This window comes from Acanthopagrus latus, chromosome 1, assembly GCF_904848185.1.
Source record: "Acanthopagrus latus isolate v.2019 chromosome 1, fAcaLat1.1, whole genome shotgun sequence".
In the NCBI taxonomy this organism is placed as follows: Eukaryota; Metazoa; Chordata; class Actinopteri; order Spariformes; family Sparidae; genus Acanthopagrus; species Acanthopagrus latus.
The window spans coordinates 16,375,832-16,401,006 of record NC_051039.1 but is presented as its reverse complement, the minus strand read 5'-3'; the positions used below and the strand labels follow the sequence as shown (position 1 = coordinate 16,401,006).

General features: G+C 43.6%; 1 protein-coding gene across 1 annotated transcript in view; it reads right to left on the bottom strand.

The window, feature by feature from the left end:
* ptprdb (protein tyrosine phosphatase receptor type Db) overlaps positions 1-25,175 on the bottom strand; it is a 161,619-nt gene that overhangs the window by 49,148 nt on the left and 87,296 nt on the right. The window contains exons 7-9 of the mRNA XM_037102768.1: positions 22,089-22,238; positions 9,754-9,899; positions 6,518-6,659 (exon numbers count right to left, since the gene is read on the bottom strand). Of these exons, the coding sequence (XP_036958663.1) occupies positions 6,518-6,659; positions 9,754-9,899; positions 22,089-22,173 (373 nt within the window). The 5' untranslated portion in view covers positions 22,174-22,238. The remainder of the gene's footprint in view (positions 1-6,517; positions 6,660-9,753; positions 9,900-22,088; positions 22,239-25,175) is intronic.

Below are 25,175 nucleotides of genomic sequence, written 5' to 3'. Positions count from 1 at the left end.
AGGCGTCTCTTCCGTCATTGACAAGAACACAGCGGAAAACGATTTTTGAAAAAAAGCTCTCAGCTCGACAACACCACACACCGCAGCTACCAAAATGATGACACAATTCTATTGGCACCTCTCTACGACGGACTCAACAAAACAACATTCTAATCTTCCTCGAGGTCATATTTATTGCAGGGCCGGTGTATGAGACTGCATTAGCTTTAGCCGGGTGTAGCTAATGAACCGAGTGTCTGTAGCTGTACTTGTGCTTGAGGGAATCACACTGGTGTGTCGCTTCTGTATAAGCCAATATCTATATGTATAAGCATAAGTAGGCTGCCTTTTACACAGGATAAAGTAGGATAGTGGAAATATTAACATATTCGCACAAAGTTTTTGCTACTTTTTGGATGTTTTTTTTCCCCCCAAATTAAAACTTTTCTGTCAGGCTGTATTCCAATCTTCTCTAATCAGAAGAGACCTACCACTGTGAATGACAGGCCGGTAACTTCAACAGGCTCAACATGTGAAACCAAACGAAATGTAACTTTATTTCAACTAGACTGGAGGTGTTTTCTCGCCTTCCCTAATTAATAGTCTGCTCAGCTCAGTCAGCTCTGTGATAAAAGCCCTGTAAAAGCTCCCGCTCATATTAGTGGGTGCCATTTATGTTGAGCGCAACGTTATGTAACAGGCTTGATGGAGATGATTATTTTACTGGCTCGTTATCTGATTACGACTTGTCATTCACACTGTCACCACTCCAGTTGGTTTAAAACAAACGAGTTAAGTGTGAGCTGGTGAGCTTTCAAGGTGCTGGAAGCAGGGCTACCTTTTTTCCAGCTATTTTCTGTTATATTGTGCTAAGCTAAGAAACTGCTGGCTGTAGCTTTAAATTGAGCAGATGGTAAGAATGACATTAAACACATTTCCCACAGTGTCAAACTAATCCTTTAATTTCTTACTGCTCGCATTTGATACAAACTCCAAGCAAACCGTGTCGACACATGCATCAAGAGTCCTGAATTGAAACAAAGTAAGTTGTCCTGTGCAAAAAGGTTTCAGGGTGAACCGAGCTGGTCAAAAACAAGAGTCAAGAGTCTCCAGTGGACTCAGAGTAAAGATATGTTCCACATCAGACTCGAGCCTCGGGGCTAGATTTAGCAGCAATCTAATAGTGAGGTCAGCTGGAATAAGTAACATTTCATTCCACCTGACAAACTTGTCTCTCAAAAGCTTTAGGCGACCGCTCTTTTTGAATAAGAATCAATGGGAAATCAAATATTCTCTTTCCTGCTGGGAATCAGTCGCAGTCGAGTTGCACTTTTTGTCCAGCTTAGACTTTTGCAAACAACCCCTCGCTCCCTTCAAATGAGCGAGTCCAATAAAGACGCATCCACTGGGACTCGTACCCTTTTGGGATGGCAAATCAAATGCGAACTCATAGGCATCCGAGGCAATTAAATCAAACACGAAGAGTCGTTCCACTGTGATAAGGGAAATCAAAGGCACTGGGCCAACTTCATTCAACTGAAGTGGGAGATTTAAAGGAGAGGAGGGGACAATGTTTGGAGGAGGTGGGGGATCAAAGACGTCTGAACTCAGTCACAGTGAAAAAGATACTGTATTCACCCTCGGAATCAAAAAGGTTCAGAGCATATCGGTTTTCAAAAAACAAATTCTTCACTTTGTTCAAGGCTGCACTTTGAAAACGCAAGGTAAAATGTCAGATTCATGAGTCATCCATAACAAAGTGGATAAAGATAGACGTGGTGAAAAGAGACGAACGAGCAGAGAGCGCGTGTTGCTGCATGCATCCGTGCTGTATTTGATCTAGAAGTCGGTCCATTTAAATTTTTACCCCCCCTTTCTTTTCTTTACCCAGAATCCCTTGTGACTTTATCCCTCTCAACCACACAGAGCCTCATTAACAGGAAATCCTAGCGCTGAACCTTGCCAAGGAGATGCTAATTCTGGTACTAGCCCATCGAACCATAGCCGGCTGGTGAGACACTAGCTTTGCGAGAGCGTGTGTGGCCTTTTAACAGCTCCGGTTTCAATCAATCACAACGCCTGACAAATGGAAACATGGACATAATAAACCAAGGGAACAAGATGAGAAGGTGTTTGTGTGCACGAGTGTGCGTCTCGCGCGTGGGCGGGCGGCGAAAGAGGGCAAAAGTGCACAAAAGGAGAAAACGGAATAGAACAAAATAAGGTGAGACGGAGAGAGAGTGACAGAGAGGAAAACAGAAAGAAAAGTGAGAGACAGAGAGAGAGAGAGAGAGAGAGAGAGAGAGAGAGAGAGAGAGAGAGAGAGAGAGAGAGAGAGAGCACAAGGGACCCGTACGGCATAACAATCCTGATTCTCTCCGCTTTCATTATGCAAACGCTCACTTCAAAGCCAAGCCCCTCGTAGGCAGGAATAATGCATTCTATTTCATCTACCTGGGGTGGGACAGCGAACACTGAGGATGCACAGTTTGAATGCTACTCCCTGAGACCGTGCATCACTCACTGCTCTGCTTCTACAGCCACTCGCATTTGAGCAAAAGACGGAGATGCAGGTGTGCAGAGGCAGAGGTGTGCGTGCGCAAGGGCCAGCAAACGGCGGCGACTGGAAGCACAGGTATGCACGGGTACCGGATGAAAACACACAGACGCCTCCTCGTGCAGAGGAAAAACAAAAAAAACCAAGTTTCTTTAATTTAAAGCCGACAAGGTGTGAAGCGATACAAGTAAAAGTGTTTCGAGGGCTGATTGAATGAGCTGATGCACAAACACACACACGCGCATTAACACATGCACATAACCAGCTCCCCACCATCCATCATGGGGACAGGTGTAAGCAACACCAAAGTGTGTTTGTGCGACAGAGCTGCTCCGGTGTGTGAGCTCGCGCGTGTGCGTGCTCTGCAGCTGAACAGTTAAGAACCCCCTGAGGTCAGCGCAGATGCGTAACCCTACACTCCCTTGTTGACGGAGCCTTCCACACATCCCCACTGTTTCATTTGGACCCGCTCCCGCTCCAGTGTTTCCACTGTGAGAGATCCAGACAATTTCACAGCTCGTACAAAAAACCTGGTCTCACAATGATGGGAACTGCTGTGCGAACACTGACTTCTTTATATAAGACCCAAAATGAAATCCACACACATCGCTCGCTGGGTTTGTCATCTGCGAATCTGGAAGACTCGCAAGTCACGTCTGCTCTTACAATCATGGGAACGAAAGCAGGAGCTGGCTGCCGTGTAATATCTGCACCTGCAAACAAGCCTGCTTCTGTCATTCATCACTGGCTCGGGGGGGATAAACACCACAAGTGATGGATGCAATAAAATTATCACCTATGTTATATACGGCAATCCAATTCAACAGGCCTGTTCTGCTGCATTACTTTGTGGCTCTAACATGCGAGTTCTTTTACGTTTTCAGAGACGTGTTGATTCAACCCTGGTCTGGTTAGTGAGGTCACATGATGAGCATTCAGATGATGACAGACAGGTTTTAAAGAAACTGCCAGTTGCCCAACTTATTTGAAGAACTTATTTATTTGACAAGGGCGAAAGTGATTTTGTTGTATTTTGTTATCAGATTGCCTGTTGTAAATACCCACTAAGTGGTTCAACCTACCACACTTTCACCACCAACATTTCTACTGCACTCACTTTCAGTCTCACCTAGAAATAAAGTGGTCTAGACACTGAACTGCTGGTCTGATTGTCTGACCAATCATGCTTCATACCCCGTCAAGCATCTTTGTTGCAATCTCACCAAGTACTTTGATTGCAGACCCGAGTCGTAGAAAAAACAAAATTGATTGAATAGAATTATTTTACAATCTCAGCTTTCGTTCCCAAGCACTTTGTCAAAGACTCATTCAGACCCATAAACTGCATAAAACGTAGATGTAGCCTTGGTGACATCACCCGCAGGTTTTTGAAGAACCATCGTAAAACCCAGTGTGCTGCCACTGGTCCTCACCAACTTTGCGGTGTCTGACTCCGCCTAACTATTGGCATATTAAAAAAATAGGCAAAGAGGTGGAGAACAGACTTTTTGCACAGTACACGGCAAGACTTCTTATTTGTCTGATAGCTGCATAAAAGAGTCGCTAAAAGGTGCCAACACCACAAGCGTGACCGAGAAAGTCAAGTTTGGTGACTAGAATTAGCTGAGTGGAAGGTGAAGCCCAGCAGACCCTCAATTATGCATAGCTTTAAGCCTTAACATAATTCAAATAAATGACTTATACAAATCCAGATGTATGAATTGGTAAATTAACTGTGGAAACAACAACTATTCCTTGTACCAGACTGTAAACATATCTATTTCTGCTATGAAGTTTGGGACTGACTCAGTTTTGAAGCCCAGTGGCCATTCGAAGACCTGCAGCATTATTCCTCCCTGTGGGGTGGCTGCTTGCTTTTCCCAAACCATGAATTATACAGTGTCTGCCTGTAAACTGGATCCTAAAGCACATAATTGCTATCAAGTTCATTATTATTTCAGCCATTGCCAATCACAGCCAGTTACTGGAAGCCAAGATTTCAATTAGCCTGGTTCTAATCCACAGTAATTAAGTCGGCTGACCTTAACACCGGATCCCTCCTGTCAGACAGTCAGTCAGTCAGTCACTGGAGCTGTGTCTTTACAGAGCCGGGAGAGACAAGGAGACATGACTGACAAGACCCCGTGTGTGTGTGTGTGTGTGTGTGTGTGTGTGTGTGTGTGTGTGTGTGTGTGTGTGTGCGCGCACGCGCACGCCCACACATGTGTGGGTGTGTGTGTATGCAACTGACATTTGGACTGACAGCCTATCAGGGGCTATTAGCTACTCCCAGGTGGCCTCTTATTCATCCACAGCACAATGACTCCTCAGAGGAGAAGAAAGAGGCTAATCACTACATAAAGACTGACTGTCTTAGATTGAGGATACGTTTGTACGTGTGTGTTTTGTGCACGTGTGTCTGTGTGCGTGCACGCATGAGTGGTTATGTTTTTTCAATAAAGCAAAAGATTAGACAGGAGCAAGGGACGCAAGAGAAATCAAAAATAGATGCAGAGACACACAACTGAGACACATGCCTGCATGTACACATGCGAGTGTGCACGTGCGCACACACACACACACACACACACACACACACACACACACACACACAGACAAACACACACGAACAAAGACAACCATGTGAGACAGGAAAAATTCTGGATGGATGAAGCGGAACAGCACAGAAGATGCAAAGAGTGGTCTGATGTGAATAATTTAGAGGTTGCTGTGTAGTGGACCTAAGAGTGTATGGAGAGATAGATAAAGCAAGAAAGATCGAGAGAGATAGAAAGACTGATGGAGGGAGACAGAGGGAGGGGAAAAAGGTGGAAAGTGTATAAAACAAAGAGAAAGAAAGGGAGTGAAAGACGGAGAAAGTACCGGGGGATGAACTCGGGGAGACGAAAAAACACAGACAGGCGAGACAGAGAGAGAGGAGAGTGGAGAGGAAGAACTGCAGACTATGTTATTACCTCGGAGAGACAAGGGAGAGGCAAAGAGAGAGAAATGAGATGGTGGGTAACAATAGGCTGAGCGTCCTTTCCCCACGAGCATGTACTGTAAAGGCAGGCGATGTGATTATCCACACTCGAGCAGCTTCACTCACTAAGACACTCTTGAGCTTCAAACTACCGGTACATAATGTTCTCCTAATGGACTCCACTTACACTAACATCACTATCTGCATTAATGGACGCCTGTGAACACTAACAAATACCATATGCTGCAGTAGGCCTGTGCTTGCACTTGCATTTATAACTACATCTAAGATGTTTCTTTGAAAGGTTCAGAATCTTCTGCATAAACAGTTTTTAAGTTGACAGAAAATTACCACTTTTCCACAAAACCCGATTTCGACTGGATTGTGCTGTGATGAACTCAATCCAGAGCTGCTACATCTCCAGTTTTTCTCTTTGACTACAGACATTCTACCCAACCATCACAATTTAGGAGGAGCCACAGGTTGATGTTAAGCTTACCAAAGCTATACCTGTTGGTATGTACAGTATTCATGCAGGATGTGAAAATTGAAAAAGTGATGAATTCCATAATATTCTGCCTCTTTACATGAGGAAACATCCAAAAACTTTGGTTCTTCCTCGGTCACGGAACCACATCGCTTCAATTGACAAAGTTGAATCAACCTCATAAGATCAAAAAGGGAATGAAGGAAGGAAATACTTTTACCCAAGAATCCTGACATCTGTCCATTGGGTTGTAGGTCCTGATCAGAACAATTTCTGACTTTATATTCTCAGGCAATATTTCAGTTTTATTCAGGTGAATCTGATAGGTTTCATCTTTTTAAATGACTCATTGTTAAGTGGCCATAGAAAACACATTTATTTATCACAACTGTATTTGTAAGGGTTTATTTCCCAGAATTATAATTTGTAATCTTCATCTCAGCAGTTCAGTAAATGATGTTGGACAGCTGACTGGAAACACACAGTGGCTGTCGTGTTTGTTCACACTGACCTCGTAGCACACTTAATCTGGTGGAGGCAGTGAGCTCTCCTGCAGAGTTGGAGGCGTGACATTCGTAAATAGCCTCATCTCTTGGGGTCCTCAGCGGCTGGATCCTCAGGACCGAGCCGGACCCATCGTCAAATTCTATTACCTGTTGAAAGGAAAAAAGACGTTAATCAGAAGAAATACGACAGAGAGTCATCACGTGATACTGCAGTCCCTCCTCAACTCTACACGTCTTCATAGTATCTCTTGGTTGCACTGATTTCACGGCTCTTACTAGCGCCATTTGTAGCCAGAGAATCTTGGGAGATGGTGGAGACCAAAGACAGAGCTAAAAGAGAGTGAATATTGATCTTGCATTTTGTCAGGTTGCCAAAAACACATCTCCAAAAAATTCTGCTCTGTAACTGCTGGATATTTACATCGACAACTGCTTGCAATTTCAACTTAAACGCTGATATGTGGGTGTTGTGTTAACAGCTTGTTTCCACTGCCACCAAATGGTGAAAAAAAACAAAAAAAAACAGCTACTGTGGGTTTAATGAGACACCCTCCTCATTCATCTAGCTTTAAAATATGGCACTCTGCCACGGATACAGAAGCAGCAGGCTTGATTAAATGTTAAGCTGACGCATTGGACTCTGACTGGTGTTACTGATTGATTTTGATTTTGCCTTCAACATCGTTTGTAACTTAATGATTAACAGTGAAGGCCTTTTCCTCGTTTTTAATTGATTGTGGAAAGCTGAGGGGACAGAGTCTGCAGAGTTTGTGAGCACTAGTCAGGTTTAATCCTTAGCCACAGGCATACCCGGACCTAAAGTCTAGGATCAATCACTACACATTAAAATCAATTTCAGGTTGCAACAGATGAGCAATCCACTGGAACTTTTGCCTGAACAGAACAAAAGAAGAGAACAGATAGCTGAAATCAAAATTTTCAACGATTATCTCTCACATTCAGGATATGAATCGACTTTTTCAGAAATACTAGTTAGTCTCTTTTAAATGCTCTTGCATAAGTTTAATACACGCATGTATTACATCTGGATTCGTAATTCTGAGAAGGTTTTCGCTGACTGAAATCCAATAAAAAGAAATCCCACAACAACTCTTGACCGACAGGATAGAAAGGAGAAATATACAGCAAGTAGTCAGAGTTTATATAGGGTGGATTAAAAATAAAATATCTCCCGGAGTGATTTAATCACAAATAGGAAGACAGCAAGATGAACTTAAACCTGGGAGGAAAGTCGGCTTATTAAAGTGGAAAAGCACTCTGAGCCCGGCTTGACACTGGCTGTGGAGGAGAGCAGCTGGTTCAACATCTCCATCGAGGAGTGACTTGTGAGGTGGGAAAGTAAATCAAAGGTTAGAGCCTTCAGGAAACTAATAAGGTGATCATATGAGAATCTCATATACTGTAGCCCGAGGCATCATCTGACATATGGAGGAGCTGGGGCAGATCGCAATTCACACAGTTGCAGTACGAATTAAGAAAAGCAGGTAAACTGATCCCATCTTGAGCGCTACAGTTTTGGCTGTATTTGCAAACTGGTAATACTTGTTCATGTATTTATAAGCCTGCCAATTTTATACATATTAATGAAGATTATTACAGTTCCAACAATATTCCTTTTCTCTCACCTGTCTCACATATAGGACAGGTGCAGCTAATAACATTAATGATGGCTCTGTTCCATTCAGACACTTCAGGTGAGAGAGCGGGAGCAACATCAGGGCTTTGAAACTGACTAACCTGAATATGACGTAGGCTTTTAAAGCTTCAAATAAAAATTATTTTAATGATTCATTCATTTGCCAATTATAGACCTGATTCAGTTATTGTTTGGTCTATAAAATGTCAGAAAATGGGGAAGAATTACCCAGAACCCAATGTGACAGTAACAGTCTGAAATCTATGAGACTATGAGTTCACTATTATATAGCACTGTTTTCTAACTGCAATGCAAAACTCTCACTGCGACACAATGTTGGAGGCTTGCCGTCCTCATGGAACTTAAATATGCATTCTGTTTCGTCTTGTTAGACGAAAGTGCCTGTCAGCCGTGAGCTGGAGATCACATTGAAGCACTCGTAAACGATGGGTGAGTTTGCTATTTTCTTACGTTTGTACTTTTAAAACAGTAAACACAAATTTAGTCTGTGACATCTAGACGTTTCTCTACAGCAAATGACATAATACAGCCAACTGCAAGTAGAGATCGCTAGAAACTGTCAGCTCCCCATCTAGCTCCCTCCAGCCAGCTGTCACCTAGTATATGTTTTTGAAGTAGAAGGAGATGGCATAGTATAGATAACTCCTCATTTAAACTTCACCAATCCGCTGTTCCTTGTCGTGTCACACTTTCAATGTGAGCAACAGGATTGAAAACAGAAAACGGGGCGTCAGGCTAAAAAAAGGATGCTGCGCCACGTCGTGTCACACAGCACGAAGTTGATTTTGTCGCTGACGCTCGCTCGTGTCGCGGTTATGGTGTTGGATCTAAAAAAGCTCCTTACAAATGTGTGTGTTTGGCACAAAAAAAAAATACTTCCAGGAATAGTCTGAAATTTAATATACAACACAAGAGTATGAGATGATTGTTAGCACTCACTGTATCTGCATGTGGCTGTATCTGTCAGTTAGCTCAACATAACACTAAAGCCAGGATACGCTTGACTTAGCTTGGCACAAAGACTAGCAAAAGCAGTTAGCATAGCTCTGTCGAATGGTAGAAATGACCAGCACCTTTATAGTTATTAACAGGTTACACCCTAGTTGTTGAGCAGTACAAGAAACAAAGGGTAAAAATGACAAGTTGTGGTTTTTCAAGGGGCTTTTGTGTTTGCTAGCTGTTTCCTCCTCCATGCTAGGCTAAGGCTAAAGTTACACCTAGCTCCACGCCTCGTCGAACTCTCAGCAAGATTAACTGATTATTAGAAAAGCTGCCAATAAAAATTTTGTCTAACGTCACGCTATAAATCATCATCCACCAACATTAGCTGTGTCAGCTCTACAGCCATTGGTAAAAGTATCTGCTGTGACAAAGGAAATAAAATCCTGATTTTTTCTTTTGCTTTTTTGCACATACTGCTGGTTTGCAAAACCAATGAAACTCTGACGCTCACTCAGTCCCATATATATATATATATATATATATATATATATATATATATATATATATATATATATATCTATATATATATATATATATATCCTTCCTTTATTAGTATCATACCTCAAATCTCTGGTTGCTGACTTTTTTGCCTTTCTTGTTCCAGACTATCTTGGGCTGTGGATCCCCGGTGGCCTGGCACACAAAGGAGGCCACTCCCCCCTGGACTCCTGTTTGGTCTTCTGGGGTTCTCGTAAATCTCGGGGGTGCTGCATGGAAAGATGTTCACAAAAGTCAAGTTCAAACTGCAAACATGTTGCTGTTTGTGTGTACAGTACAAGTGTGTGTGTGTATGTGCATGTCAATACCCATTTGACTGATGGTTGTATAAAGCTCTTAATATGACAACCATTCATATTTCCATAACCACTATAGAGCAAAAAAGGTTCACACATTCATGCACATATTCTCTAATGGATTATAGTGTTTTTTTCTGAATGCACTCAAGTAACAGATATCCACTTATTATGCTACTGTAATTTATCATTCACACATCTGTAACACACACTGAGAGAGTGAAATGCCGGGAATGCCAGATGTGTGTGTGTGTGTGTGTGTGTGTGTGTGTGTGTGTGTTTGTGTGTGTGTGTCTGTGTGTGTGTGTGAGGAAGTACAATGCTGCAGTCACCTGGATGGTTATCAAAAATCCAAATGAAGACAATCAGAATGAACACTGTGGCTGGTTTTGTGTGTGTGTGTGTGTGTGAGACAATTCTTGGATTACAAACACACCTATATCTATCTTTCAGCGTAGTTGTGCATGTTGGTGGTTTTTCTGTACATGTGTGTGCATGTTCCACCATGTTTTCCCCACTGTCCCTGTACCACCAAAGAAGCTTAATATTTCTGTGCCATAAAGGATTTATGAAGACTTACTCCTGACATGACCACTAAAGCCCCTCATTCCGGGGACGCCAACAATATCATAACCACAGCCTCCGCTGGATTGTGACATCATGACATCAAAAAGATTCGGCACGTCAGTCACGGCACGTCACCGCCAGCTCGCCTAATGGCATTCCAGCCAAACCAGAAAATCCCTACTTAAGGGCTTACCGCCAACCGCCCTGACAAAGGGAGAGAAATTGCTTTTTGCTGTTTAAAAAGGAGGGAGGGAGAGAGGGAGAAAAGCTAAGCTTTTCAGAGAAGGAGAGAAAGAAGAGAGAGAGTGTGCTGAAAGAGTGGGGACGGCTGAGCAGAGGAGCGAGCGAGATAAAGGGAGTGAGTGAGAGAGACAGATGGAGAGCAGAATGGGTGAGGAAGAGAAAGCATGAACAGCAGATGAGGAGGGAGAGAGGAAGATGAGCGCAGGAGGTGGATACGAGAGAGAGAGCGCCAGGAAGAGAGAGAGAGAGAGAGAGAGAGAGAGAGAGAGATAGAGAGAGAGGGTGAGATAAAGAGAGTGAGAGCAAGCGAGAACGAGCCAGATGTACTGGCAAACATGGTCAGAGAGCCCCAAGCTGCCCAATCACCTCTACACCTCAGTGGCTTACGGCCAAATCTACCTCAATGACTGAATAGAACAGTACGTGTGTGCGTGTGACGGAGAGAGAGAGAGAGAGAGAGAGAGACAGAGAGTGAGAAAGAGTGTGTGTGTGTGTGTTTTTGAGCATTTTTTGTGTCTGCTTACTTTCACCCTCGTGTCTGCCTGTTTGGTAACATCTACACAAACTTTGCACACACAGGAGAGTTTCCTTGAGTAGAACAACTGATTATCATCAGCAAAATATTTAATAAATGTAACAGCTGAAATATTGTATGTGCAGATATTCTCTGTTTTTACATTGTGAATTTAATATTTTTCAAGGTTCAGACGATGGGTTGCACCAAAGAAGCAATCTGAAGATATCATGATGGACTCTGGGACACTGGGATGTTGATTTCTTTTACCCTCCTTCCTGTCATTTTGCATATATCGCCCATCGGTTAATCACAGGGCGGATCAACAAAATCACCTACGAAATGAAAACAATGTCCGGTTGCCGCCGTGATGTTCACCGCACATCGCCGTGCCTGCTGCGTGTGTGTGCGACGGGCGAGCAAATGTGCGTGCGCCAATCTGAGAGAGGAAGGAGTGAGGGGGAAAAAAAGAGATAGAGATGGAAACAGAAAGAATGAGGAGCGGGAGAATCGCTCTTCCCTAATCCTCTTGCTAATCTCTCCCCCACAAAACAAATGAAAAGTGTAAAGCCAGCGGAGCCATACTAAAAGGCACGGTAGATCTTTCAATTGCTTTTTTATCTTTCCCCACATCCTCTTCATCTCTCCAGCCCCGATCTCTCATTCATACATCTCCTCTTTAATTGTCTTAACTTCCCTCTTTTTCATATTTTGCCCCCTCTACCTCTCTACCAGTCTCCCTTTTCTTTTTGCATCACTTCTTTCCCCCCCGACCTCCTTCACAGCTGCTCTCCTTGCTCCCCCTTTCATCCTCCTCCTTGTTACTCTTTCTCCATCTCCTCCCTCCATCTCTTGGGTGTTACATAAGTCTTCCTGTCACATTGACTGACTTAATGAGGAAGAGGGGAGGGGTGGGGAATGCAGCCGTATGCTCCACACTTCTCCCGTATTTCTCTCCTCCCCTCTCTTTATCGGCGCTCATCCTTATTCTCCTTTCCCTCCAAATTCATCCTCTCCGTCTCCACCCCCTCCTCCTCCTCCATTATCTATGCACCTATCGAACCCTTTTGCCAAGATCATCAAGGTTTTTTAGGAGGATTAAGCATTGGCATTTGTGCCAAGACGGGGGGGGGCTCAAGCTCAAAGGACGACTCAATATTTGCAGTCATTTGTAAGCAGGGAAGGTTGATCATGCAGGTTTATTAATTCACGGAGATAAAATGAAATTAAAAAGAAAAAAGAAGACGAAGAAGAAGAAGTTGTTCTAGTGGAGTTGTTCTAGGTGCTCGCGCATGTCTCCAGGCGTTCTCTCTCAGCCCTCGTCTTTTCCCTCAATATGACCTAAGATGGAAGTGAGGGGGAAACTGCAGAGCGGGTCCACGGAGAGAGATTTAGATGGAATTAGACGATGCCAATCTTTTCCCCCTCTTGGTGTGTGTGTGTGTGTGGTGGACGGAGGGTGGCCTACATAAAGGTCGCCATACAGTGGGATCTGATCTACACAACAGATGGCAGGGATTATAAAGTCAGCCCCCCCCCACACTCCCCGGACCACTTTCGAGTCACGGCTGAAGACGTGTGATAAACTTTGATTCCAGGATTTTGGGGTATTTAAAATCAAAGGGAGAAGACCGACTGTGGCAGAGAACGCGAATTAAAAATGTATAGCATCTTTATTTTGGACTTGTTCAAAAATACATACATAGGCTGTTTTGCTTTTCCTCTGACTATTAGACTTTTTCAAACTTCTAATTTGGTGATCACGAAACTTAAATTAACCCTGCAAACCATAACAGGCTGATGGAGGTTGACAAGAGTTGCAGGCAAGACAAATAGCAAGACTAAATGAAGCTAGTGACACTCTGTAGGAGACTAGAGGGACATACTGTAGCTGACAGATGCCGTCTTAACCTAGAGGGACACAGCGAGGGAGATCGGGTTTGTAAGAACAGATGCTGGCACAAACCTTCAGGGAGTATGATTTACGAATGTAGAGTATTAAGATTGGAAAAACAGTATAAATGTAAGAGTTGCAAGAACATATTTGGGAGGATGAACAGACGGAACTGACCACGGAAGATGCACAAGGATTTAAAAGTAGATTTTTAAAAGTGATAAATAAGGGGAGCATACATGTTCATGACACATAATGAGTGGAATATGTGTTTTATTGTGCTTAATCTGAACTCTGAACAGTTCTTTGCAAAATTCAGAATATTTCAATTTACTTGCCCTCGGGCCTCATCTTGTGCGTCCTCAATCGCTAAGCTGATCTGATGAGAAAAAGCATAAAGCAGACAGGCGCGTCCGAACAAAGCAAATCAACAAAAAGCAATGGGCTCAGCAGCACAAAATTGACCCTGCGTCTCTGATACTGCTGGTACGAAGGTTACAAATTGGAAAAGAGGTGCTGTGAGACGCTGGATTACTGACAATAAGTATAAAATCACAGATAAGTAAATGGAATGGCAAAAGCTTAAGTGCAGTGTTAGCTGAAAGGAGCATACGGGGGGAAGCCCAGATGCTAACAGCAGCTAATCCTGCGCGTGGCTATTCCTGCTCACAGGTAGAACAGTGGATCTTCCCTCGGTGGAGGAAGGGGACAAATTGTTATTGAACCTATTGATCAGCATGACATTATCACTGTCGGACATGTTCATATTACCCTGGGTGTTTTCTTTGTCGACGCATGCTCATGAGCATGAAGAGCCTTTGTGAGAAGTGATGATCACATCTGAAAAGGGTCCTCTGGATGTTGGCACAACTTGTCAAGCATCTTAGCCCGCGCCTCACATTTTCCTCTGTATAACTGTGTGCATGTGTGTGTGCGCGCATGCCGATAGTTAGGCATGTAATGAGTAGTCACGGTCCTTGCCAGGGAAAGATCCAGCTGCACAGTGTTGTACGCGGTGGTGGGCGGTTAGCTGATGACTCCCCAAATGAGAACTGAGGCAGGCTTGTCAGACAAGTTGAGGAACGAGGCCAATAACGGGGCCTGAGCCAGGGCCGCGATAGTCAGCCTCGAGAGTGGGCGGGCAGCTGGCCAGAACCATAACTTAAAACACATTAACATCAAACCGACACATTAAGAGCAAATTATCAGCTGCTCACTTTCGTCCTGGAAATGAAATTGGATTGCCGGGGCCAATAAACACAGAGAGACAGCTATCTTCCTTCTGCAGTACATGGAAGTGTTAATTGGAAAACATTTGCTAAAACGGGCCAATTCAACATCGAGATTTAATTATACGCAATTAAGCACCATAACCGCTACATTAAAGATCACATTTTATTCAAGTTTCTCTCAGCCATATCTGGAGTATTGGATTATTAATTTCAAACACTCCTTTCTTCTCATACAAAACTTCTCTGTATGCATAGAAACCTGCAGCCATTAGGGACCGACGTCACCAAGCGTCCCCTTACAATATAATCTGATGCGATAGCAGAGAATAAAATGCACTTTTACTGCCAATAGTGATGTCCAATTAGCATGCCACTTACCCACCACGGCTTGCCCTAGGGTCTGGCTAGTGCCGAGTTAATCAGGGTTAATTTGTTAGAAACACAAGGAGGGGAATTAATCAAATGGGGACTGCCTTTATACACAGGTCATTAGAAACACATGGGCTACCCACTGGGGTACACTCCTCTCTACTGGGTCAGCGCTGGCTTCCCATAAGGAGGAACAGAGGGTTCTCTCAGCACTGGTCACAGTGTATTAGTCACGGACCACTGCTTAGCAAAGTCAGAGCTAAGCTGATGCTATCCAGCCCTCTTCACAGACGGGTGAGCCCGCTAAGCTAATGCTAAGCTAACGCCGGTCGGATCCTGTTATTCGCAGTTGGACGCACAGCTATGCTAGCTGCTAATAGCCTCAGTGCTGTGGAGCACACTGAGAGGCTTCAGCAGGAGGACTTTCCTTCTCTTAAGCCTCATCCACCTTCACTCATGGACTGACTTTCACAGATAACCACAGAGAAGTTATCGAGGGTGTCCAGAGGGCCGCTGTGCTACAAGCGAGTACGACATTATTGGTTTAAAGGTCTATTTTGTGCCTTCTACCCAGATTATTAACAGTAAGCCCCTCCTAAAGCTGGTGCTGACAGTTAACGGTTAAAATAATTAGAACATAACAGAGATTGGCAATTTTAATTTCGCATGTATAGGACACCTGGCAGCGCTTGTGACGCGACCCATCTCTGTCACCTTCTACGGAGAGATATTTAAGCCTGCAGTTGATGGAAACATTTTAAGTAGGGCTTTTATTTTGAAGGTTTCATGCCATATTCAGGATGAGGAACATCATCGCCACAGCTGCATTCTAATGCGATACTATGATTCCATAAAATATGCCATTAACTATTTAGATAATAGAAATGAGTTAAGTGGCATGAAAAAAAAAAAAAGGGAAATTAAAGGACGATTTCAGCACGATTGGAGTCACTTCTTGTATTCCTTACTCAACATCACTGCAGACTTTTTTTTTGCAGTGTCATTGCAAATGTCTTCTTCTCTTTTCGACAAAACCTGTTTAATCATGTCAACACTCTCAATGTCTTAAGGGTACAGAATGACCCCTTTATTAGTTCAACAGCAGAGAAAACATGCCCTAAATTCTTTTTTGTTGTTGTTGTTTTTTTTTTCAGGATGAAATTCACTGACATTTCCTGGTTGGATGTCGAGCACCATCAGGGTACAAATATTGTCTTTGTCCCTGAAGCTCACACATTCTAGATCATTTGTCTAATCATTATCAGTAATGAAGTGTAAAAACAACACTTTGTGACTAAAGAAAATATTACTTGCCGTTTACCCTTGTTTACTGTCTTTGTGCCAGAAACTGCAGTTCCTCAAACGCTACTTGAGGCAGACAAACAATCAATCCCCAAAGACCCCCTTATTAAAAGACCCGACTTTAAAGCACAAAAGAAACATGTTTACAGCAGGGGCCAAAAAAATCATTTTGATCTGCAGCTAATTTCTCTGTTAATGACAACTGTACTGCATATCTTTTTTTTTTTTTTTTTAAATATAACTCACTTATTTAAATTATATTGAGGACTATGGTTGTGCATTATTAGGGCACGGATGAGCTGGGTGACAGCTAGCCTTGAGCTGACCAGGCACTGCCATGACGGCGGCAGCCAGAGTCGCCACACTGAACTTCACATTAACTCTTTAGAAACCTTTGAGTGACATCATGAGGACTAAATCCATTCGTATAAAGTCCATGACAGATTTAACTTTCTCTTCTGGTCTATGCTAGGCGAAGTTCTGCAGCTGTGGTCTATGCATGTAAAAAGCTGCTGAAACGTCTTTTGAGATTTGACCAGTACGTTGACCAGTGTAACGCTGGAGGCCTTTTGGTCATTTGATCATCATTTTCCAGCCCACAAGAGAAATCCCCCAGTCCCTCCATCATGGTCTAAACTGCCAGGAGCAGATGTTGACATTTTGACATTTTGCACTGCGGTTATGGGCAATAATGTCAGCCCGGATCTTGCCTTTTTATTTTTTTTTCTTTGTGCTTTCAGTGAGCAAGGCAATACCAATCAGTCACAGAAAAGAAACACAATCCGTCTAAGGAACTAACTGATTCTCTTTCACACCCTTAACTAATCCCAGGGGCTGAAACCTTTAACCTTTGCGACCCTGCATCTTCATCTCATGCCATCCTGACGCTACCTCATCCATCAGCGACAAGGAGGCGCATAGCTCGCACGGAACCAGATACTTATCGCAATCTAATCTCTTGTCTTCTCTAAGCGCTACACATGCTTGCATACATATACATAGAAAACAGACAACTGCGAACACAGTCACACAGATGCACACACTAAGCTCAAACTCACTGATATGACCTGACTTACAAATCTTTGACACGCATGTCCCGTGTTTCAGCTTCTCTGCCTTCTTATGTTCTTACCACAGAGAGGTCCAAAAGTCAGGTCAGGTTTGTGTACATGTCCAAAAATCAATCTCACCAAATGTGCCTCAAGGGGCATTACAATCTCCGCAGCTTTCAACTCCATCTACTGTATCCTCAGACAGTGTGGTTTCCTTTTAAAGTAAACAAAATGCATCAAATATATGAAAAAAAAAGAAGCTATACTTTATGTTGTTTTAATTGGCTGTAAATATACAAACAAATTATGGAAAATCGAATCTTTAAACTGGACAGAAAAATGTGGAGGAACGTTGCTCTTCATGGCAACTCAGACCCTTGAACTTAGAACCTGAGGGTAAGCCAAATGAAATACTTCCAGGTAACCGAAGACGGCTCCTCTAGAAGCACTTGTGCGTTCAGTGCCTTGTTCAGGTGCTCCCAAAGCAAGCAACGTGGCAGTGCATTGTGGCAGATTGACCGAGCCACTTCTAAGATTCCAGTCAAACCTCGCGGCCATGCGAGCCCTGGCAACATGGCCATATGCTGACAGGTCAATCAGTCAGCACATGAGCGAGTTCTGTTTTTTTTTTTTTGCTGGACGTTGTGCTCAGAACCTGTGAGTCAAAAATGTCACATTTTTTTTTTTTTTTTTTTTTTTTTTTTTACATCAAGCTTTGTGGAAAAGAGAAACAGCTTTTGCGACATAAATAAGGTGAAGCAAACTGAGACTAAAGAGTTTCACATTACCAGGAGCCTCCCTAGGCAGAATCCTAAACCGCTCTTGCTTGCTTTCAAAAATGTACAGTCTGCTTACTAAAGTGCCAGGTTACAGCTCAGCATTGCTGAAATAAAAGAAGCTGTTTTGTTGTGTTCTGTTGCTCACAGACACACACACTCAACCACACACACACACACACACACACACACTCAACCACACACACACACACACACACACACACAGACAGGGGGGTTTATTTTTTGTTGGATTTTTTATTGTTACATCCAGTCTGCAGAAGGGGGGGTGGGGGAAACGACAGCTTGTTGGTTTTGGGGTAAACGTGGGTCAACAGAGAGAACCCTGTTGTTGCATTGTTTCCCGTCACTCTGACTGACATGCAGAGGGATGGGGTTTCTCACATGGGGCATCTCACTGCGTACATGAAGCAGTGGCCTAGTTTGCGACAGGATCAGGGCATTACTCTTAATCCACTAGATAGATGTCATATGCACGCACGCGCACACAAATACACAGAGAAACCAAAAAAAAAAAAAAAAATGATGGCGAGAGAGGCGGAGAGAACGAAGGAGTGAAAAAAAGAGGGAAGGGAGATGGGGATTTGAGGGAACGCGCGTTTACCCGTGCGAAAGCTCAGCGCACCGCTTGCATTGTTACACCCGCGCTCGTGTGCTGATTGCGCATATGGTGCAGTGTCATGCAAAGCTTTTCAAACTATGCACATGGGATGCTGTTCCATCTGATTGCATCTTAATACCCTCAGTCCACTAGTGTGTAACTTGTGTAGTGAGCAAGCAAAGTGTGTTGATGGCGTTGCTAAAGCTTGCTGAACAGCGATGCCACTGTCCAGACATCGAGGGGCGGCCTCTCTTTCTGCGAAAACCCTGGGATGCTCAAAAGGCCTTCCATTCATTCGGTGAAGATAAGCACAACTGAAAGCAAAATTTCGGAGCGTGTTTAACATTTCAAAACATGTAGACACGAGACGAGCACCAAAGATGTCAGCACCCCGGCAGCCTCCGTTTGAATTCTCAACATCCAAATCTCTGAGTCCCCACTGTTGATATTAAAAGAGGCACTGTACGTCATACACAATGAGAGAAAAGAACAGCCTCTCCTCCCTTTCCCCCCCCCTCAAGCCCTCTGTCCCTGCTTTCTCACCAGATTATATGGATGTGCCGAAAAGAGGCAGAGAGCAAGCGGGAAAAGAGCAATGGGGAGAGTCACTCCGAATGAGTCGAGGGCAGGGGAACGAGAAAAATATAGACAGAGGAGACAAAGTATGAATCCTTTCCAGCCTCGTAGCATCTGTGCTGCTCCCCTAACCGTCACAGAGCAGACTGGGAGCATCATCGTTTTGATGGATGACTGGGCCTTTACTGGCCGACCCTGGGACTTCCACGGGGGACAAGAGGGCAGGAGGCTGAAAGGAAAACAAGGGCGGTTTGTGGATGTGTGCTTTTACTGGGCTCTGTGTTACAGTGTATGGCTGCCTCGAGCCTATACTTGTGTGCACATATGCCTGTTTGTAAGTGTGTGTGTGACAGGGCGGCGATGATATATGTTCGGCGTGGTACGACCACGAGCTCGGAGCTACACAACGTTTTTTTTTTTTGGCTCCCCTCCAGTGTGTGCTGCATGTTTTATTTGCTTTACAAACGTATCAACCAAAACATATTTACGTGTATGGAACAAGCATTATTATTGGGGGCAGCTCAATCCAAAATCAAAAATACAAACTACACAAGATAAGCCACAGATTGTTGTTAGTGGAAGGGACTGTTTTCTCTAGGTGAGCTGTCGCTTTAACACAAATATACAAATTAAAATTCTACTAGACTCCATTACTACTGGTGTCTCTGTCAGGGTAACTCCCAGATGTTTAACAGTCTGCTCGGTGAGCTCAGATGACCTCTTCCTCCGTCTCCTCCATTATTCTCTTTCAGTCTGTTCCATCTTTATGTCCGCCCACACTCCCCTTCTGTCTTCATACCTTTTATCCTCAGTCTTGGGCCAAATCAGACGGTTTCATCACCACTGTTATGAGGTTCAAAGCCTCATTGCTAATCGTCTTCGTGCCAAACTGATAGAGAAGTCAAACCTGCCCGTGACTTCTTTTTGGACAGGTGGACCATCATGATAGGTGTGTTAACACGCGCAATACTAAGAAATCTGGACAATCTATCTATCATAGCAATACGTTTTTAGAACATTGAATGTGGTAGCTGGGTAATTACAAAAATAAAGTGCCTGTCTGTTCAGTTGTGTTGGCGGTCCAGGTTTTTAGAGGGTGCTGCAGTCTGTATTCGAGGAAATAAGATGTTCGTGTGACTGGCTGGTATTCGTTGCCTTGACATGTTACCTTTGTGATAGTTGCTAGCTTTGAGTGATCCAAGTCTGTGATCCAGGGATGGTGCTTATAAGACACATATCCCACCCATTCCCCACAAAAGCCAATCATCTGCTTTGTCACATCCAAACCAGGGAACATGTAAATATGTCAGCCAATTGAGTTGTTGTTTGATGGTGCGATCCACGACAGTTTCAACCGACTGGATGGAAAAGAAGGATATCAAGCAAATACACAGGATTACCAGGAAAGGTGAGGTCAGTTTAACATTAGACATTTGTTCATAGCGCTCTTGTGGGGCTTAGCTGATGGTGTCACGTCACAGCACTCGGGATTAAGCACATATTTTTGGACTTTGGCACCACTCCTGCCCAACTGTGCTGTGAACACAAGTCTCGACATTGACACTTGGGAAACGTTGAGGGACAAAGTTACAGGTGATCGAACGGGTCAAACACAGCAACTCCACACAGGAGGCTGGGGTTTGAGTCTTGGCCAGCGGCAAAAGTCAAAGCTGACTTATGATTTTCAGACTTGGCTGACCGATTATGTTATAATTATTTGGCTTACCTTAACCATGCCCATGTGTAAAAAGGCCCTACTGGCTATTTCGCGTTGGATGCAAATAGCATCCGCTAAATAAAAGTATATGAAGAAAATGTAGTGACGGTCCACATGCTGCAAAAAAGCAAAGTCTGGCACTGGTTAAATGGGTGATAAACTGATTATCGCATGTAACTGTCTTCCATTAGGGCGGCTGTTAGCATGGAACAGGCTATATATCAATAAAGCCAGACACAAGGTGAATGATGTCAGTCCAGAAAAACATTTAAGAATAATTTAACTTCATAACAGAGAGATAAATTACCACATGTACAATGTCAACATCATACCCCAAATACGGTAAAAAATGGTTCTGAAATGGTCGCAGAATATGTAATTACTCTGATGATAAGTTAATTGTTATTTAAAAAGTTATTAATTCTATGCATAAATGGCAGATATTCGACCTCCAGCATTGGGCTCTACGTTGTCTTGTATGACACCAAATTGAATGTCTTCGGGTTTGTAGTGTTGTGTGGGAAAAGGCGATGGACCACTTTAAATCATTTTCCACCATTTTACTAGAAGATCAGTCAAGAAAATGATCACCAGCTGAATCAATAATGACAATGATCAAGAGTTGCAGCAGTAATTCAAACCAGGACATGACTTACAACCTGAATACTAATGTCCGTGTAAACTTACTGAGAAACAAATCGAGCTAGCCATGATCAGGGATCACACACACCCACGCTCACAAACACACACACACACACACACACACACACACACACACACACACACACACACACACACACAGAGTGTATAAACACAATCACACAAGCAGCGGAGAGAAATTATCTGATTTGCCATATGTGGTCCGTCTATCCATGCCAAGTAATACTGGGATGGACAAAAACAGCTGGCCTCGAATCAAACCTTCTATCCAACACACACTTGTACACACACGCAGCCAGATAAACATGCACACAAACACACACGTTCAGATACACATGCAGGAGGGATGTGACATCAGCAGCGGAGCGGTTTGTAAGAGAAAATCAGGTCATTCTAAGTGTGTGCTCATCTATATCAATGCACAAACAGCATGTACATTCAAAACACATGTACTATATCATTTCTCTGTATGCACCTTTTAGCAGGTGTCTGTGTGTGTGTGTGTGTGTGTGTGTGTGTGTGTGTGTGTGTGTGTGTGTCTGAGAATATGTGTAGATGGGTCTGAGTGTGAAGGGACTCACAGTCGGCATCGGCGAGGAAGAGGAAGCTGAGGAGGAGCAGGCCCGGACTGGCGGAGTGCATCATGGGATATGTCGACACATGCATGCTGTATCCACCGTGAGCTCACTGCCTCACTGTACGACAGGACGATAGAAACAGGCCCTCACAACCTGGAGAGGAGAGGAGAGAAAATGCAGTCATTAGATTTGTCCAAATTAAGAGACTTTCAGATGCACGGACACACGCACGTACGCACACACACACACACACACACACACACACACACACACACACACACACACACACAGACTTGAAGTGTGTGAGTTCCCTCAAGGCCTCACACTCCAGTTATGCAGCTGCCTCTCCTCTTCTCGCTTCATTAGGACCATACACTCATTGCCCGGAGGTGTGTTTTGGCGTGTGCATGTGTGTGTGTGTGCGTGTGTGTGCGTGGGTGAGTTCACAAAGTAGCTGATGAATCTCAACTTATGGAAAACATTTGGCATTAAATCATCAGTCGACACCGAAAGTTCATCTCCCGAATAAGAAACCGCCCTGATTTTTTCTGCTTTAGACTCTTTTACACCTATCATACGAGCTACAAAGCAATTCATGACCGGATTTCGGTCCACACATGACACGGTTTGGGGGTTTTATTTTTTCGATGTTACCTGTTTATTTCGAAGGTTTCTTGTTTCACTTCCTGTCTTTGTCATTTATATGCATTTTCTCATCAGCTTTTGTGTATTCAGTCCATGTGTTCCCTCACTTGTTTTTGCTCCTTGTGTTCCTCATGTCAACCCTGTTTCCACTTAGTTTAGTATTTTGCTTTTGGATTCTTTCTTTTAGCTGCCTGCTTTTGTATTACCTGACGTCTATGCTTTTTAGATCCAGTTTTGTTATTGTAGATTTTTGATACTTCTGCCCACCTGCTTGGAGTCTTCCACTTGGCCCCTTTCTGCTTAACGTTACAACGTGTCATGATTTTAGAATGATGAAAAGGAAACGAATGGCTTCAAGACAGAGGGGTGGGAGGACTAAGTGAGTGATTGATGGATGATGGGGAGATTAGTGGGAGTGGGAGGAGGCTGGCTGGCGTTATCGGCTGGCTCTGTTGCAAACAGTGTTGGGTCAACATACGGCTCGATGTCACTATCATTTCATCCTTGGATCTCTTCATTTTCCCTCACACATCTGTGACTTTTTGTACCTTTCTGTCTCCTAAATACTCTTGATATCTATTCTCTTTGACTCTCCTTCCCCTTCCTCCTCATTCGTCTCTTCTATTACTAATAGTCTTCTCAGCATCTTTCTTTAGCCTTTCCATCAGTGAAATTTTTTGCCATTTCTGTCTGTCCGTCGGTCTGTCTTTCATCGGCAGTGCCTGGTGTGAGTGCCCGGCATCGGAAGAGACAGGCATCAGTCTGCGTGTCAGAAATCTCACAGCTCAAATCAGATGACACAATGAGACATGGCAGATCACTGCTGCTGTCCAGAAACTGACAGTGTTGAGTGAGAGACACTGAGAGTGAGCGGGCACAAAAGAGAGAGAGAGAGAGAGAGAGAGAGAGACGCTCAGATGTGCAATGTGGGTTTTTTGAAGTAATGAATGCGTAGGCCTGCTCTGCATGTGCATGCATATGGGCTAGCTCAAGCGTAAGCTGATGCGTCTGTATGTGCATGCAAGTGTATATCGCCACTGATGGCCTGTGCCTGTGCTGAATCGCCTGCATACTGTATGCGCGTGTGTGATCCACTGTCGTGCCTACGCGCATGTGTTTGTTGGCTTTCCAAAACTGGACATAGTCATCATCAGCAGCAGCAGCAGCAGCAGCAGTCTTAATCCCCTCCACTCCTGAACAAGCCATCTGATTAAAAAAATACAAGGGGGGTAGGGGCAGAAGAACGCTGGAACCCAGAGCTCCCTGCAGCCAAGGCAGCAAACAACTAAACCCACACTGGATTTTCCACTTGGTTTGGTCTGAAACAATTGCTTTGGGATAACCTAGATCTCCCCCTGCACAAATTAAGTCCTCTGCGCTGTGATTTACACTATACAGCAGATATGAGAGCGTGTAAAGGCATATTGTTCAGCTACCTTGCGTATCCAGCCACAGCAAAGGGAAATTACAGCTTAGTTTTATAGTTTATTCTTACTTAGTTTTGGACATAAGGTCTCAGGTCTATTTAAGTTGTAGTTTTCAAGGGGCCATTACCATCTTTTGTTATGGATTTTGAGTTTAGCTTGATTTAGTTTTTTGTCGTTTTTACTGACAATGTTAATTCTACTTCAGTTTAATTCCATTTCTGAAAGGAGACCTATCATGCTTTTTAATTGTTTTCCATTCCTTCAGTGTTTTATTTAAGTTGCTGTGCATGTAAAAGATCTTGAAAGTTCAAAAGGTCAAAAGTCCACACCAATGGAAGCTCTGCTCTCCCACTGAAAAGACTGCTCCTGAAACGCCTCGTCAGCAGCCCCTTCCTTTAATTCTGGGACTTTGTGACATCGCACAACGTCACCATGTCAGCCATTTGCATCATTTATTCTGCGTGGCTAGGTTTGGACGTGAGACTTGATTAAGCACAGCTGCTTTTTTTTTGTTAGCATTGCTGGATCAGGCATGTGTGAGCTGACCAATCAGAGCAGACTGGATATTGAGGGGGGAAGAGACTTTTAGGCATGAGTGCTGTAGCACTGGATAGTATGAAAAAACTGGCACATTTTTGGAGCATTAAAGCATTTAAATCTATTCTAGTGGTAACCCAAAATGAAATTATGAACCTGAAAATAAGCAGAATATGTCTCCTTTAATGGAATGGTTCTTAAATTTTGCACTCCCCTACTGTTGAATTCACTGCTACATAAATCTAAAATGCAAACTTGTGAGACAGTCTGTTCTCAACAGATCATTTATGTGCATATTTGTCTCATTAAGCTGCAATTTTGCTGCAAAAGGAATACAGATATTAAACGGTAGATCACTGATTAAAAAAAGGGCAAATCCATCTTGGTGTGTGCGTGTGTGTGTGTGTGTGGCCACTAATCATTCTGGCTGATTCAATGTCACTGGAAAAGCCTGCATTATTTAGTATCTCACTTCACAGCA